The sequence below is a fragment of the Vigna unguiculata genome, chromosome 10 (assembly GCF_037176805.1).
Source record: "Vigna unguiculata cultivar grain cowpea cultivar isolate G323 ecotype 2 chromosome 10, ASM3717680v1, whole genome shotgun sequence".
NCBI classification, from domain to species: domain Eukaryota; kingdom Viridiplantae; phylum Streptophyta; class Magnoliopsida; order Fabales; family Fabaceae; genus Vigna; species Vigna unguiculata.
In genome coordinates, this window is record NC_140801.1 from 49,828,708 (window position 1) to 49,847,245 (window position 18,538).

Below are 18,538 nucleotides of genomic sequence, written 5' to 3' on the forward strand. Positions count from 1 at the left end.
AGTGAACAGTAAACGATTTTGAAAAGTTTTGATTCACTTTAAGAAGGAACAACGATACCTTTTTCCATTCTTCCTTTGACAATTCAACCATTTCACGACTCCTCATCAGTCCAATTACGAACAGGAGAGGAATCTTTAATCTTCTATTCATCTACCTAATCATATCTTATCACACATCAACTCATAAACATTTCACTATCGAATGCAGAATCCAATTTTCCAACCTTCGTCACATTCATGAAACCTCGTGATGCAAGTTTAAATATAAGAAAATGAAATATCACCGATAAAGATTAATCGAAAGATGCTAAAATCATCTAAAGGATCAAGTAGCTTTTGTCTCCTTATCTGATGAAAAAGAATAGTGTTAATTCCTAATATTATGCCACTTTAATTATCTAATATTAATCGACAATAAGAACTTTTAATTAGTATCTCAATTTTGTGTTTTGATTCCTGTTTGTTAAATATCTAACACAATCTTAAAGACATGCCACTAAATAATGAGATACTGTTATGTCAAGTAATACATATTATGCTGTCATCTTACTTCATTTAATAAAATATAATTTCAATATATATATAGTAGTATATCTATGTTAACGCAAAAAAGATGCAAAATATAATTCTCTACACTATGTAATCTGCTGTTATTTTCATACCATCTAACAAAATAAATAAACAAATCTCACTTCACATGCATATATACACACACACACGTACGACACCTAAAAAGAAATATTTAACACGTCCACCAACAAACAAACAAAAAGATAATAATCAGATTTGTTAACACTAAACAAAAAGTCAAAAAGGAAAAATAAATCAAATAATTAATTTTAGATTGCTATTATTCTACACCCATCTTCTCCGACATAGAACCTTTCCAACTGCTAGCCAAACTCCACTGATCGGAGTTTGCCACCGACGACGGAACGCCGTTGCCGCACTTCGCCACCGTCCTCACGCTCTCTATCAACGCCTCGGTCCGCGACTCTTGCGACAAGATCTCTGACAGCTTCTCAGGGCTTATCACCAACTTCACCTTCCACACTCCACCACTATTGTATCTGGGGACCACTTCTGGTTCCGTGTACACGTTGTTGTTGTTGTTATTGTTGCTTTTGTCGCACGTGGACATTCGGTAAGGAGTTAAGGCCACATCGGATAATTGTCGTGTCATGCTCTTTCTGGAAGAAGAAGGGTTGAGAGGGAGGAGGTAGTAGACTTGGCCGCCGTGGAGCTCTTCCGTTTTCGGCAGCGGTTCCGAGAAGATGTCGCGGCGGCTCCGGAAGATGCCGTGGCCGGGGAACTCGTTGGTTATGCACTCCACAGTTATGGGAGAGAAGAGTTCCATGATGCCTCCGTTTGAGGTTACCACCTTCACCATCATGTCTTCGGACATGTTGTGGTGAAAACCTTTGAACACGCAGTTTCCCATAACACGGGTCCAGTTGGATCGGAGTTACAAAAAAGAAAGAAGAAAGAAGAGAGGATTTGGATTGTGTTTGTTGTGGTTAAGGTGGTGTGTTTTTTGTTGTGGCTAACGTTGATTAAAAGGGTTTGGTTTTGGAGTGAGGAGGTTTCTTGAGGGTTTCTTGTTCATGGTTGGAAAGATGGGTGAATGAAGAAACCGACACAAAAGGACATGAAATCCTTTTCTTCTATCGGATCCAGAATCGGGTGTGCATTGCTTGGTGGCTATTATTATTAAGGGGGGTGGTCCTACTTTTCTTGTATTATTAGGAAGGAACTAATAACTTAGATATACTATGATCCTTTCGTTCTGCACCTTGTGATCTTCGATTATCATGAAAAATGCATCACAAGGTCAACGATTAAGGATCATGTGTATTGATTAACTTCATAATGTGTCTAAATGCAAAAATAATAGAGTGGGTAACAGTATTATCTGTTATGTTTAAAATGATTGATTTTGTTAGAAAACAATTGTAGAAAAGGCCAAATAAAATAATTGAAAAATGATTACAAAATTCAATATGCAATATTGAAAAAAAAAAAAAAATATATATATATATATATATATATATATATATATATATATATATATATATATATATATATATATATATATATATATATATATATATATATACTACGGGTTTTATTTTACTTGGGTTTCTTAAGCGTTGATATAATCAATATATTATAAGTGGAGGATTTCTGAGATTGATGAATACCTAACTTTCAGGTGTATTAATGTTTTTCAAAAGAGAAACTTGATTTCTATGCATATTTTTAAAACTCAACCAATTTCTTAGCTAAAATTTCAAAATATAGGTCTTGATGATTTACAGACCCCCATAATAATTTTCACCGGCAATAGTAACATCTTCGCCCAAACATTAATGATTATATATATAATAAGAATCAATCTACTACGCTTCAGCTTACGAGATCAATTTATAAATACATATGTTAACTAGTATCGTAAAAACAATAATTCATACAAAGATATAGGACTGTTAAAATATTGCATTTTCTCCTTAATTTTAACTTATAATTGTGACAATTTTAAGGTGAAGCTAACTCTAGGATTAACTCAACCATATAATATTGTCGGTAATGTTTGTACGCACTCATATATTATGAATTAGTATAGTAGATGTAGGACTTTTAATACATCCTCCTCGCATTAAGGTATATACATATCGTACATAGGACTAGACACTAATGAGTGATCTGATAACAACCCGATAGCAGATGAAACATAGGTCTAACAAACAATAAATTTTGCTAGAATATAGATTTTAACCTATGGATCTAATATGTTAAAAAGTGGATTTTAAGTCTAACTCAACTTCACAAATCTGACTTGTAAGGTAAAGTTTACACTCAAAAATATATTATGAATTAATTTTATCTCTAATTATGAAATACTTCTAACACCAAAACATATAATACTAATAATTGATTCTAATGACATTAATTAATTAATTGGAACATTGACAAGTATATAAAAACAAAAACAAAAATTCAAATTTGAACTCTGAAATCTTCATTTCCCTTTCAAACCTTGACTGTAAATCCACTTGAGTATATTCCATAGTTTCATATTATTTAAAAGTTGGCATCAAAATAATTATTTAAATATATATCAACTTTCTTAAATTTCTAAAACATTTAATAAAAATAGAAAAATTATGACGAAACTTTGAATTTCAAGATAAATAATAAATGTAATAATTAAACTAACTATACTTAATGACCCAACTGGATGTGGGAATATGCTCTTATTACGTAAAGCCACATATTCTAATTCACTTAGATAGAAGTTAGCTATTTTTGTTATGTCTTTGAGATCCTTTAGCATATGTGACTTCATCTATATTTAATTGAGTCAAAAAGCATTTTACCGTGTCGGTTGTAATTTCTTTAATAACATCCTTCTCTGCATTTCTATTGATCACACCTCTCTTACCATTCATTTCAAACTCCACCATTTATAATATTTTTCTCTTATATGTTTTATGTGTTCAGTTATTTTCTATATTTTGTTCATTCTCCTGTTTTTTCACATTTTTAATAACCAACAATAAAACTACGAAAACTTATACAAAAATATATTTACAAACAAAAAGATTAACATAAACTTACTCTTTTAATATTTCTATTTATTTTCCCCTTATTATTTTATTTTTCACTTGAACATAGAAAACGTAAGTGAATTTGTATCTAGTAATACATTATTTTTTTCATGTATGATGCATCGATATTTCAATTTGGATCATATGTTCGTATCCGACATATATCCATGCTCGATATTTTAGGATGTTTTACGGATATTTACCAATGAAGTATGTAGTCTACAAAGTGATAATACTTTTACGATGACAATATTTTATAATTTTTTATGTCGATAACTTTAATACATATAATTTTAATTTGGATTCACACAATAATAATTATAAATTTATCACAATTTTTAGAATAACTATACACTTTGTAAACTATATATATTATATATCGTATCCTGTTATTTTAAAAAAAACATATCAATATATCAGATATATATTGCATTCGATACAGCTATCGTATCCGTACATCAAACTTCTTCACTCATGTTAAATTCATTCCTCGACACAATTTAGTAATTTGAAAGTTGAAAAAATTTACCCCATTAGAAATTAAACCTAGAGATATTTGGTCTTGTACTTTATACTTTTTATGATCAGAAATGGTGATTGTGGTCAATGGTACATTCCTCTTGTGGTTCATATCCAGCTTACGTTTGCTTTATAGAAAGGGGACCCACTTTTGACCAGCTGCCATGAAAAGAAGAGTGGGTGGTGCTCTAAAAGTCGATGAATATGTAAAAAATGTAATCAATATGGATTCATTTTCATTCATGGGTTGTTATTTATTCTTTTCACCTTTGCTTTACAAAAGGGGACCCATTTTTCACCGACGGACCAAAAAATATAAGAGATTGGTGTAACGGATTTAATATTAAAATGGGATTTTAACATTTCATAAGTAAAATGACTAATTTTATCAAGGGTTGATTTTATCTGTAAAAATAAATTAAGTCGATCATATATCTAACTCTATCTGAGTCAAGACTCAAAGCATTTTGAATATATTTATGAACAGTTTTAGGGTTTGTCTTAGTCTTGAGACTACTTATAATATTATTATTGCAAGTCTCGGAATTTTTTTTAGTACACGAGTTTTTATTATATGGATCATTTTCACATTACTATTTATGATAACTTTATCTAATTCAAATAAAAAAAATGAACTAAATTGTGTCACTTAAAATATTTTGATAATGTTTAGGGAAAATTCTCGTGTGGTTATTTTGGCAGGAGTTGGAAGAAGCTTGGTTAAGGATATGGTGGGTAGGATAAGGGATTACGATTGATGATGAAAGGTTAACAAAATTGATTTTCGGAGTCAAAATCAGACTCTTTGGCGACCAAACTCGACTTGGCACTGTCTCACCAAATAGGCATTGCACTGTATACTTGTCTATTATAATACCACCACTTGCATGGAATTCCAAACACACATGTTTTTGCCTTTTCTCTTTGTTATTGAATGTTGCTATAAAAAAAAAAACTAATTAAGTTTTCTTAGTTATGAGATCATTTAGAGTTCTATTGTTCAAAATGATGATCAAGGATTTATATATAAATATCTAATCCCGTATATATTGAATGAGATAATTATTAGCGATCTGAGTTACAGGCTCACAATTTGATAAATATGAAAAAGTTAAATATTATATAAGGATGAAAATCCATAAATTCATTATATTAAGGTTTCAGATTAAAGTTTTCTTGATTTCTTATGTGATTTTGTCTCAAGTCTTATATATTGTTGTTGTTTTTTCTTGATGTATTTCTCTTGAAAGACGCATTAGTGTTATCAGAGTAAAAATTTGTTTTGGTGACCGATGAAATACAATACGAGTGAAGAATCAGGAGTGATAAGGTAGCCTAGTGGTTAGAAGGAAGGGAAGAGAGGGAAAGATCATGGGTTCAACCTTTTCCGTTAACAATTTGGAGAAATAAAGTTGGTTTGATGAAGTTTAGAAAGGAGGATAAAAGAGGTTGTAAGTTCAACTCTCTCTACTAAAAAAAACCAACAACTTATCAAAATCGAGTGAAGAATCCTATATATCATATATTTATTTATTAAGACTTATAAATTTGGTGTCGAAATTTTGCTTAAAAATTCCAACCAATTCCTAAACTTGAAGTTAAATAACCATGTTTTACATGATCCTTTCATCTTTTTCCCATTTAGCGTTGTGACACCCCTACAACTTTCGGTGATACTTGATTACGATTTGAAACTTGGGTTATAATGATGAAGTACGTTATTAAAACAACTCTTAGAATCATATGAATAAAACCTTTATTCTTTACCTCTATAGGACTACACGGCTGAGGTAGATCATTTGGTTTATGTTCATAACTTTAGACCAACTTTTCAATAAATGACGAAAATGTTACAGACACCACAACTCCAACACACTTTATGCAAAAAGGTGTAATTTATATGGCTTTTGGTCATGTCGTTAAAGTTCTCCCAATAATTAATTAGTTAATTAATTATAAGCAATTTTTTTTGGGGTGGTCCAATATTAAAAGTCTAAGATTATATACAACACATGATTCCCGATTAATCTAAAGTGTCCTATAAATGACACTCAATAACGGCTTTAAAATGATGGAGAATTGAAGGAACTTTAATTTCTCTGTTATCATTGAATTCGCAACATTATTACCTCACCATGTGGGCTAACTTTTTGTAACGGTTTCAATTGTTGCGAATGTAAAAGATGGTTGTTTGCTAGTGTGTGTTGTTTTTAACTTGACTCTCAATAATTTGTTTTCAATAATAAACCTTTTTGGAAAAATAATTTTGTGGATTATCTATTCATATTTATATTGATAATGAAGTTTAAATTTACATTTATATGTGAGGTACGTATGAGCGTGATTTTTATTATTATAGGAAAAAATTCTATGGAAAATGGTGGTTCAATTCTATATTATTAATAAGAAGTTTCAATACATGGGTGAATCAAGTAAATCAATGAGAAGTCTTTGACCTATTGAAAATATGAGTCTAAGTGATATAAAAAAATAAAAAAATTCAGAGATAGAATAATGATAGTGATAATTCAAGTTAGAATTCTTTTGAAATTTTAATAAGTCGTTGTTTAATTTTAAAATTATTTCTTTAATTAATTAAAATTAATAAAAGAAATAGGAATGGTTAAATAATATATATATATATATATATATATACATATATATATATATATATATTAATTCAAATTCAAATTTATATTTAATTTTTTCTATTTTATATTTTTAGTTTCAATATATATATATATATATATATATATATATATATATATATATATATATATATATATATTATGTTTAATGTTCAATTCATTTCTTTAACTTTTTTTTTATGTTATGACAAACTAGTAACTAGTATTTAATTTGTATACTATTAGATATTGGCTCCTGTGCTTTACGTATTTTAGAATTTTGTTTATTCAAATATATTATTATACTATTTTATATATATATATATATATATATATATATATATATATATATATATATATATATATATATATATATATATATATATATATATATATATATATATGGTAAATAAGAAAGTTACTCCTCAACTGCGTGGTGTATATGGACAGGAAAGTTTTTTATTACCTAATTTCCTTTTTTTAAATGTGAATTAAAAACATTCTTATTAATTTGTTTTTTTTACATAAATCGAAGAAAAAGTGTTTATTGCACAATTTATAAATATTAAAAACAAGATAACAATTTTATAATTAAAAAGTAAAACCAGGAAATAAAATCATGGAACAAAAATACAAGTAAACATCTATTGTCTTCCTTTTATTTTCTTTTTCACACAAAAAATTAAAAAAAAATATCATTTTCAATTTCTTTCTTTTCTTCAACATTTTCTCTTAAATGAATCATTCATTATGGCTAAATATTTTTAAGTAATTGCTTCCTACACCCCATCAAATTTCTCCCTCCACACCACCAAAAAACTTTTGGAAAATTTTGTCCAAAACAGAAGGGGTTGATTGTTTTCCGAAAATAAATTTTTGGATTTATTTATAGTATTTAAAAAAATAATGGAAAGTGATCAGTTACAGAAAGAAATATGACAGAGTGCAAAAAGTAATAACCACGTTTTTGTTATCATAATATTTAATCAAAATGGGCTAGTCTTGATCGATGGCCTGATCTAAATGGGTAACTTCGGTCCTCTTAGGTTCTGGACTTTTTTTCTTCCTCCATTCCCATAACTTTTAGTTGCACCCCATAATTTCAAAGTGATCATTTAACTTTTAAATTATTAATTCTGAAAATCTTTTAAAACAAGTTTTTTAAATGTCCCGAATGATTTTCATAATAAAACTTTCAAAATAGGATTTACGGAACAAAATATTTTGAATAACTTTTCCAAAATATATGAAATATATTTTGAAACAAACAAGTTATACAAAACATACTTAATACGGAACAAGTTTTTAGGAACGATCAGAACAAATATTTTAAAACACATGGAAATGAAATTTAGAATGAGCTCACATATTAAGCTTCTATTTACTTTATGTTCTAGTTTATTCATTATGGCACGTAAGTTTGATATATTAAAAATAATTGATAATAAACGGAAAATTTTGAAACTTGGTAGTATAATATGTGATTTTTGTTTCGTTGAAAATATGTTGTGATGATTCCATTAAATGTTAAGGTATAAAAAATATAATATTTTTAATTTGATTTGATATATGGATAATTAAGATTAAACTATTTATGAATAACATGAGTATACCTTTAAATATGTATAATTTGTAACCTAACTGGTGTACCTATCACTCTAATAAATAAAAGAACATTTAGCTTTGTAAGAGAAAAAATTGGTAGATAGTTAAATTTATATTATGTATAATTTTATAGTTCTTAAGAATCAAGGACAACGGAGGGCATCTGACCACTCCTATGAGTTATTTTTTTATGCAATAAGTATAAGGCTTGAGAAATTACTAATATATATGTGAAAATATAGAACTTTAAAAGTATAAAGAAAATCATGGATAATTTTTTTTAATAATATCTTAATTGAACATATAAATTGTATTTATTATTTAAGTAAATGTTCATTGAAAATGTTTTACTAAGTAAAGTTTATGTTGGAGTAATAAGGTGATTTAGTGATTAGATAAAATACTTGATATAAGATAATATTTTTGTTTTGAAATGGCGGTGTTGCTTTGAAATTGTATCTTTAGTTATCATAAATAAATATATACATAACAAAGTCTCTAACTCATAATAATAATTGTTGGAAGTTTCACATTGATTAGAGATAAGATAATTTCATACTATGTAGATCACCTTACAAGTCGGTTTTATGGGATTATGTATATACCTCGACGTGAGAGAGTGTGTTGGAAGTACAATATTGACTAAAGATAAAACAATTTTATATTATACAAGTGAGGTGCAAACTTCACTTTACAAGCCAATTTGTGGGATTGAATTAAATTTAAAATCTATTTTTAACAATAATAATTAATAATAAAATATATAATATATAATATATGTTATAATATATATATAATATAATATAATTATATTATAAAGGATATTTTTTTAAAATGGGGTGCTTTCTTTTAATGTTAATAATTTTTGTCAGTAAGTTTGGAGAAATAAGATTGGTATGGATTTAAAAAAAAAAGGGTGTGAGAGGCTGTGAGTATACAATAATAAAAATCTTAAATTTATATTCAAATATAAAATACGTGAAATAAGATGATATTTTTGTTTTGAAATGGATTGTTGTTTTGAATTTTGTATTTTCGATTATGCGTAAATAAATATATACATAAGAAAGTCTCTTAACTAATAATATATATATATATATATATATATATATATATATATATATATATATATATATATATATATATATATATATATTGTAAAGGATATTTTTTTAATGGAGTTTTATTTTTTGTAATGTTAATAAATTCTTACAGTTAAGCAACTTCGAGAAAAAAAAGAAAAAAGATAGATTGCAAATAATGAAGAGTGGGGGAGGGTGGTTTTAGGTGTATGAAGAGTTGGGTTCAGGTATTAACAGATAAAAATAAATTAAGAGCCAAATTAGATTCTAGAATTTAATTTTAGTCTCTTATTTTTGTTATCCTTTTTTTTATAGAATTTAAATGCCTCAACTCCAGCTACCAAGAGTTAAGGAGGTTAGAGACGCAAATACACATAAAGTTAAGACATTTAAATTGAGTAGGAAAAAAAAAAGATAAACAAAAAATCAGTTATTTATTACAAAAAAATGACTTGATATGAAAATTATCGTATCATGTCCATAAGGCACACACATAAGGGAAAGTTGAATCCAACGAAGCAGAAGTCCTGTGCTCTCAAAATGACACATTTTCATGAATGAAACAGCACATGAAAAACGGTGATACAGTAAAAAAAGGTTGGTTTTCTTATTTATTTCAATATTATGTTCCATCTTCTATATAACTTGTGTTGCAACGATTATATTTTATTATCTGATTTTTGTTTCCTTACTCTTCCTTTCCCCTGAGGAATTGAAGTTGTAAAAGTGGTGGTTGTGACCTTATTACAAATATAATCTGTGCATCAAAAGTGCATGCATGCTTTCAATTTTTTACTGATAATTCATTTGACGTCATCTTCATAAGAACATTTGCCATTCGAATTTGGAAATTTGAGGTTGTGTATCATTTTGAAATACACAAGTATCTCCATAAAGCAATGGGTGGTGGTAACATCAATTCAAGTGAACACATTGATACAACTTCTACCAAAATCTTTGTTGGAGGTTTAGCTTGGGAGACTCAAAGGGACACAGTGGGAAGGTATTTTGAGCAGTTCGGAGAGATTTTAGAGACTGTTGTTATCACAGATAAGAACACTGGAAGATCCAAGGGTTATGGTTTTGTAAGCCCCATTTTCCCCTTTTGATTCTCATGTCTCTTTTTTTCTCCATTTCAATTTCTACGTGGTTTTAAACAATGAGTTTTTGTTTTGTTTTTGTTTTTGTTTTTTCATCATCATAGATCACATTCAAGGATCCTGAGGTAGCATTGAAAGCAGTTCAAAACCCATATCCAATAATTGATGGACGGAAGACAAATTGCAATATTGCATCTATTGGTGCAAACAAGAATCGCAGACAGGCTCCACAGCGTGGTCTCAATCTGTCCATTTTCCTTTAACTTTTCCTTTCAATCTTTACTATTAAGTGTTAAACATCACTAGTTGTTTATGCTCAAAAGAAAAATAATTGAGAAATAACTTCACATGGTGGGTGCAGGTTGGTTTAGAGAAGCACCTGGTTTATTGGCTTCACCTGTTTATCATGACCCTTTCTCTGCATTTTTCCATCAAAATAATGGGCAATACACATTTCCTAACTCAACTTTTGGGTAGAACTTTTGGTTATTTTTCTATTTTGAAGCTCTATTTTCTCTCTTTTTATTTCTCCATTCTTTTTTATTTTGCTTCTTTGCTTTTTTAGCAGATATATTCAACCTTCACATGACATGATGTACCCCATGGTAGGTGTTCGTGCAATAGATGTTTCGCACATAATATAACTCGTACCAATAATAATTTCTGAATGATTGATTATGCACATGTATCTTCTTCAATAACTTTGGCATACTTTTTGTCTGCACAATTTTGTAGAACTGTTATGGAGTACTTGGAGGGCAACAGTTCTCAACTTACTACCCCTGCATTGGGCCACCTGAACCTATAGGATTGGTCCATAACACTTATCCTTTTTCTGCTCAGTATGCACACAATATCGAAGCTCAAGGTTTTGGATTCCATTATCCCCAAATGATGCATTCTCCAGTTATTCCTAGGCACTATGGGTCACCTGGTATCCTTAGATATCCTTCTTCAATGGAAAGACCAACTATTAGTACAGGTAAGGTAAAAAAACATAGGATTAAGTATGGTTTTAGTTTGTAAACTTTGACACAATTGAAATTCGTCCGTGTTTCAAATTTTGGTACATTATTCAATTTTAAAGTTTTAGAACAAAAAAGTTTGAGAATAAAACTGTATCAAAGTTTGAAATAGAATCAAATTTCAATTTCGTCTTCAAGTTTAGAAACTATAAACATATTTAACTCAAAAATATATTATGTTATTGATATTGTCTTTTGGGTGCTTAAATTTAAGCAAGATTGCATTAAAAGGAAGAATCATGTAACAGTTACCAGAACTACCAGAACTACAACAAAAAGAGAGACACCAAGAACAATTGCGGATGCTTCACAAACCAGTGAAATAACTTCTGAACAACATTCTTCAGCTGAATCTTCACATAAATAATCAAATGATGCCTTGAAAGCGTAATTACAGAAGAGGCAAAGATACATGTATGTACCAAGAGAAATAATCCAATAACTCAAACGAAAGGGTTTATTCAAGGAATGAATAAATGATGTACTTTATGCTAAGTTTGTCCACTAATTGACTTAACTAATTCTTCCTTCATGTTCTCAATATTGAAGACTTGTACTCTTCCTAATAGACTAATTTTCTAAATGTTAATGTTTCGGTGTAAGTAGCTTCAACAATGACACTTTCTTAATATGAAATGGTAAAGGGTTCTTAAGATTTTATTTATCAGCAATAAAAGATATAGAAAATATAGAATACATTTCGAAAAACCCTTTTACCTACTTAGATCTACATAAAAGTTAAGGTTCACATTGAATATGAATAGGGGAAAAAACGGGTTCATAAGATGATTTTGACATATTTAAACATTTTGAAGGAACAATGTTAATGCTTGTTACAGATAAATCATTATGAGAGGCTTTACAAAACAACATACTTTTTTCCTTTTCGAGTTTTTTTAAGGAATGACTATCAACTGTTAATTACCAATAATTTGAAAGTATAAACTTTCTCTTAAAAGATTAATGCGACAACCGGTGAAAAGATAATACCAGCTATTTTTCTGCATGCATTTGTTATTTTATATTTTCTTGTTGAAAATTTTGCACATTTAAAAGCGGTGGAGTTGGACAGGGAACCAATGTTTCGCTTGGTAATACTATTTTAAGGAAATAATTATTTCTTTTAAAATTACATTAACTATTAAAAAAATGTTAACTACTTAGACAGTCCTAATAAGTTTAACTATTTAGTATTTATTTGTATAATGTTTTCATTTTTTACAGTTCATTGTGTTAAAGTTGAGCTTAACATAAAGTAATTTGCAATAACAAATTAACAAATTAGTTTACAGTAAAAGTTAGTGTAAAATCTTCAGTGTTAGTTTATTCTTAATTAAACGTGTCTTTAACTACAAACATTATATTGTAAAATATTATAACAGCCATGACATTTTTATGCTGTAAAATTACATTTTACAAAAATAAACGCACCTGTTGAAGCCAAAATACAGTAATAAGCCGAAGTTAGCCAGTATCATATCTACACAGCTAAGAAACGCTTTAATTTATGCATGCTAATCTTGAAGACATACTCTTATAAATAAAGTCGAAAACACTGATAAGAACAGTGTAATCACCGAGTCCATCTACATTAATTTCTATCATATATTTTGAAGAAAACAAAAATATAGAAGTAGGATAGAAGCACAATAAGAATCAAGGGGCTTAGGGAACTTCATGAGACTCACTGAAAGAGGCTTCCTTCACATATATGTTCTTATTTTATGGAGTTGCCACGTTTTCCTTTGCCTGTGGAGCAATTTCTTCTCCATCCTCAGATCCAGGTTCACTACCAGGAACTCCCAAGCTTAGCAGCACTTCCTCCCACTTCTTCGCAGGTCCCTATTTCCAAAACAGATTTACCAATATTAAATTGAGAAATATAGTATGATAAGTGTTAGAAGTGGACTTTAAGCATAACTCAACCCTACAAAACCAACTTGTAAGGTGAGGTTTACACCGACTTATATATTGTGAATTGGTCTTATCTCTAGTCGACGTGGGACTTTCAACAATAAATTTATCTTTTTTAATGCTTATTATGATTTTTTGTGGTTGAATGTGTGAAAATTATTTGAGAATAAAGACAATGCACTTGATAGTGATGTCTAATATGAACTTATTTGGAAAGACTATGCAAACTAGTCTGTGCTTGACCACTAAACTTTTTTTTTATCCACAAATGTTAGTTAGTTTTTTGTTAGCAGGGAAGTTGAACCCATGACTTCTCTCATCCAAATCCATCAAATCAATGTATTTCTCTAAATTGTTAGCAGAAGGGATCAAACTCATGACTTTTTCTTCCCTTCCCTTTCATCTAACCACTAAGTCACCTTACCACTCTCAATCATTAGACTTAATCTATAGAAGTACCACTAATATAGTTCTGCCCTCACTCACCTTCCATGAAAGATCTTGAGCCATGCAATTCTGGATCATTTCTGTGAAAGCTGGAGTTCCGTAGACTGCAAGGGCCCTTGTGACAGTCTTTGCTATAGCATCCACATCAGCAGCATCCACAGCTTCACACTAGACATTGAAAAATACGATAATGGTTAGTGCTTAGAACTTCATGAACTAATGGCACACTTGCAGATTATGAACTGATGAAAGATATTACCTCTACATTGAAGGAACCCATCTGAAATCCTGTGAAGCCTTCTTTAACAGTGTCAACTAATCCACCGGTTGAGGCAACAATAGGTACCTAGCACAGTGAAAAGTAAAAGTTAAAGAAAAATGTAAAGTCTGGGAAATGTTACGGCTAGAAAGAACACTAGATATGAAGGATTGTCAAAGCAGGGATTATACTGTTCCATAGCGCATAGCTTGTAACTGAATGAGACCACAAGGCTCAAATCTGCTAGGAACCAATATAAAATCAGCACCAGCAATTATCATGTGGGCCAGGGGAACATTGAATTTTGCCACTCCTCTGGCCTTGTCAGGGTATGCAATTTCAAGTTCCTGAAGCTGTTTTTCCATTTGTTTTTTTCCTGTTCCCTAAGACAACAGCAAAAACACCCTTGAATGAGATTTCTTGTTTCTTTTCTTATGTTTGAAGGGTTAAGAAACTGTGTTTACTTTCTTTCTTTCATTTTGATTTTATACTTACTAGGGCTACCAGCTGAACATTCTCCTTGATAAATTGGGGAATGGCTTCTGCAAGAATATCTGAACCCTTTTGCTCTTCAAGCCTACCAATGAAACCAATGAGAGGAATATTTCTGTCCACCGGCAATCCAACTTCTGCTTGGAGGGCTTCTTTCAAAAGAGCCTTTGCTTCCAAAACCTAAGAAGGAGAATTTGTTATTTATTCATTTCTATTATGAGCCATGACACATTTAGAGATACTTTAACTCTTAAAAAAAGGTTCCTACTGTTGAAGCATCGTATTTGACGGCTATATACTTGTCACTGGATGGATTCCACTCCTGAACATCCATGCCATTCACAATTCCAATGAAACGATCTTCAATTTTGCGAAGGATGTTGTCCAGTTCCACACCTTTGTCTGGACCTGACAATAGTTCTTTAGCATAGTTTGGACTAACAGTTATCACAAACCATGATTCTATAATTCCAGCTTTCATCCAATTGATTTTCCTTCCAACCACTGGTTTAAGATGCCTGCAATATTAGAACAACATAAAGTGGTTAAATTTTTTAGTTGTCTGCAACGGTTACATTTCAGAACTTATTATGAGCAACATACCCATCAATAAAGTCAAAGGAGCTTTTAAATTGGTCAGGGAGGTTTAGAAGTGCATAGTCTGCGAATGCAAATCTTCCTTGGTAAGCAATGTTGTGGATACATAGAGCAACCTGGTAATAGCAACAACCATAAAGAAAATTTGAAGAACTTGTAAGTTGATCATGTATAGAATAACAAGCCAGTGTGATTTAGACCTACTCGAGCATTCTTATAGATGCCTACTGACTGGTACATAGATTTCAAGTAACAGGGGATAAGGGCGGTGTGCCAATCGTTGGCGATGAAAACTACATCTTCACCTGCAAAAGAAAAATTTAAACATCATGCACAAAAGATCCTATGTTGTTGTGAGCTTTGAAGAACTTCATTCATGAACTTAGTCCATACCATATGGTCCAGAGAAATATTTACTGGAATTGAGATTGAGAACTCTTGGTGCTTCCAAAGCTGCCTGGAGATTAATTCAAAGAGAAAAAACAAGGAAAGGGTAGACATTAGATGTATATGAGTTATTATAAAGAGCACATATCACTACTTTATCCATCATATAACTAACGCAACTCTGCAAGTAGCCTTCTTGCACTCAGAACTTCATATTACTACTTATAAACATGCTTCAAAGAGAATATTTACAGAGGCAAACTGCATGCATTTCTTATAATCAATTAAAATGTGCAATACCACCATTGAAATGATATGATGGATAACAGTGAAACCCCCCTCCCAAGTTAAAAACGTGTATCTCAGTTAAAAATAGTAGTTTTATTATAATCTTTTCTGGTTAGAAGTAATAGTTTTCTACTGAAAACATTATAGAAACTGCAAATATCGAAAGGATACGATATTGAACCTGGCAAAATAGACTAAAACGTAGTTGGTTGTCTTCATAATCATCTCCTGTAGTTGGTCCATAAAGTTTGGTTCCGGTTTTCCCCCAGACCTGGAAGTTCAGTCACTAGTAATAAATATCTGAAAGCAAAACAGTATCACAGAAAGGTTAAGAAATATTCCAACCTTTGCAAGAAACAAAGGGTGATCCACAAAGACACGATCAACTCCCCTCTTATAGCAATGGAAGTAGCGAACCTTTTCAGTTCTATCCCCTACTTTCAGCTGCAATAAGCAGATCCCAATTGGGTTAAAACCTCTTCCATCAATACAAAATTGAAAAGTCAAGAACACACCTCAACCACAACACTTGTATCCCAGGCATCTTTGTATTGGTCATAACGTGGAGCGATAGTCATAACTCGATGTCCATAACCCTAGAGAAGGACTAGTTAGAGGGAATCTTGCTGACAAGAACTTCAAATATGGCAATCAATAAAATAATAACATTAAGCTTACTGCTAATGCTGGTGGAAGACCTCCAAGAACATCTCCTAACCCACCAGTTTTGCTCCATGGACCCACCTCCGTTCCAACAAAAATCAAATTCATGCCACATATGATTACACCTTTAGGCTTGACATTCTTGCCTTGAAGTCCCTTCCTCTTAGCTTGTACTGAGTTGGTTTTGATTGGGGTCCTGTTAAGTAGCTCATCCACCGGGTTCAAAATTCTCAGTCCATTATGAGGATTGGTGTGCTTTAGAGATTTAAATCCCATTGCCACTGATTTAGACTCAAATGATGCAGTTGGTCCATGTTGGGCATGAGAATTTCCAGAGATCAAGTTACTTGAAGCAGTCAAAGTTGCCATTTTTGGTACCTACTCTGAACAAAAAAAAAAGTTTCTTACTTCCTCAACTGAAATCATCTTGAAGCAACACATTTGTAATCAGTGTTACGAGTTCAAAGCTCTGAGCTTTTTCATATATTCAAGATGGTAGCATCATTGCAATGAAAAGGGAAACCATGTTTTTCAAAAAAACTGTCTTGAATTATTAAGAACAACAAACACTTCAGAAAATGGCACATTAAACCAGGACCACTGAAAAAGGGGAAGAAAATGAGAGAAGGAACCAACTAACCAGGCAATGAAGCACACACAGAGAGTTTGGGAGAGAGACCTGACTGAAGAAATTTGATGGAGTTTGAATGACCAAGTTGCAAGGTTAATCAGAAGGACAAAGCATTGGAATGAAAAATTATCAGTGAATTATTGATTTGCTTCAAAACACTGCACTGGGAATGCAACATTTGTAGTGTAGTAGATTCCACGTGGCAACCATAGATTGATTCTGTGTACCTGCATGGCTTGGACACCTCAAATGATATTAGAGGCTTGCAGAGTTTTTGAGATTTCAGAAATTTTGTGGGGGCATGATACTATGAATAATTGGAATATGCCCTCGAGTAGACAATGAAATCTTAAAAAAAATAAGAATTCTTTTCGTGGGTTTATCATTAATAACATTTTAGACAACCTTTTTTTCTTTTTGTTAATGATTTCACGGGTTAAATCACTAACTCATCATGTTCGTTGTCATTTTCCAAGTTGTGGTTTGAGAGTTTGTGTCCGTCAGTGCATCATGTGCAGAAAAAAATGTGTGCAACAACGAATCGTAAATTTAGATTAACTCCATTTACATTTAAAATAACTTTTTACCTTGTCTTAATGAGTTACTGTGCATTTTTTTGTGTGTGAATTTATCAACTGCCTACTTTTTAATTGAGATAGGTAAATGAAAAGGTGATAAATAAATAAAAGGTTTCTTTGGATTTTAATTTGTTTATGGGAGGATGTAAAGTGATTCAATTTTTTTTCTTCGACGGTGGAGAGCAAAGCTAAGCTTGAACACGAGTTGTGAAAGAGACAAAGTGTGGTCGCAAAATAATAGAAACAAGAATAGCTAAGAGCCAATATTCAAGTGGGGAATATGTCTTATATGATAAAATGTTTTTTTTTTTTCCATCATACTATATATTTCAATTATCTAACTTTATTACTTTTATTTATAACCTATCTTTAATAAATATTTTTAGTTGAGACTTTTTCTTTAAATATGTTTTATTTTCATTCATGAAATTCAAAGAGGAAACCTTCTTTCAGAAAAAAACAAAGTTAATTTTCTTTTTACATAAGCTTAATTTTACTTTGACCAATGTTATGTTGACATACTCTATATGTACTTCATGGGAATTGATGAAATGATAATAAAATAATAAATTTAAAAATGTATTGATCTATAATAGTAAACATATAGTAATATATTAGGAAGGCTAATAAGAGGATGATAATATAGTAAAATATATGCAATATTATTTATTTGTATCTTTAACTTTATTTCTAAAATAAAAAATTACATACATCAT

General features: G+C 30.5%; 3 protein-coding genes across 6 annotated transcripts; 1 reads left to right on the forward strand and 2 right to left on the reverse strand.

Annotated features, from left to right (window-relative positions):
- Nucleotides 1-614: 614 nt before the first annotated feature.
- LOC114166050 (uncharacterized) lies at nucleotides 615-1,774 on the reverse strand. Its single transcript, XM_028050700.2, has one exon. The coding sequence runs from the start codon at nucleotides 1,439-1,441 to the stop codon at nucleotides 851-853; it is 591 nt and encodes a 196-aa protein (XP_027906501.1). The 5' UTR covers nucleotides 1,442-1,774; the 3' UTR covers nucleotides 615-850.
- Nucleotides 1,775-10,047: 8,273 nt separating this feature from the next.
- LOC114167657 (uncharacterized) lies at nucleotides 10,048-12,061 on the forward strand. Of its 3 annotated transcripts, none has more exons than XM_028052773.2 (6): nucleotides 10,048-10,526; nucleotides 10,646-10,778; nucleotides 10,903-11,014; nucleotides 11,107-11,146; nucleotides 11,277-11,523; nucleotides 11,781-12,061. In XM_028052773.2, exons 1-6 carry the CDS (start codon nucleotides 10,341-10,343, stop codon nucleotides 11,792-11,794), a joined length of 732 nt encoding a protein of 243 aa, XP_027908574.2. In that variant the 5' UTR covers nucleotides 10,048-10,340; the 3' UTR covers nucleotides 11,795-12,061. The 3 variants fall into 3 exon arrangements, with proteins under 3 accessions (XP_027908574.2, XP_027908572.2, XP_027908573.2); XM_028052771.2 differs by having other exon boundaries at nucleotides 11,815-12,061; XM_028052772.2 differs by having other exon boundaries at nucleotides 11,110-11,146; nucleotides 11,815-12,061.
- A 986-nt stretch (nucleotides 12,062-13,047) lies between these two features.
- LOC114167381 (granule-bound starch synthase 1, chloroplastic/amyloplastic) lies at nucleotides 13,048-17,525 on the reverse strand. Of its 2 annotated transcripts, none has more exons than XM_028052464.2 (14): nucleotides 17,254-17,525; nucleotides 16,629-16,991; nucleotides 16,466-16,546; nucleotides 16,296-16,394; nucleotides 16,132-16,221; nucleotides 15,669-15,732; nucleotides 15,480-15,580; nucleotides 15,282-15,391; nucleotides 14,947-15,196; nucleotides 14,682-14,858; nucleotides 14,378-14,569; nucleotides 14,187-14,273; nucleotides 13,967-14,095; nucleotides 13,048-13,408 (listed from the first exon to the last, which is right to left on the reverse strand). In XM_028052464.2, the coding sequence occupies exons 2-14, from the start codon at nucleotides 16,980-16,982 to the stop codon at nucleotides 13,289-13,291; spliced, it is 1,854 nt and encodes a 617-aa protein (XP_027908265.1). In that variant the 5' UTR covers nucleotides 16,983-16,991; nucleotides 17,254-17,525; the 3' UTR covers nucleotides 13,048-13,288. The 2 variants fall into 2 exon arrangements, with proteins under 2 accessions (XP_027908265.1, XP_027908264.1); XM_028052463.2 differs by having other exon boundaries at nucleotides 16,629-16,996; nucleotides 17,254-17,523.
- Between the last annotated feature and the right edge of the window lie 1,013 nt (nucleotides 17,526-18,538).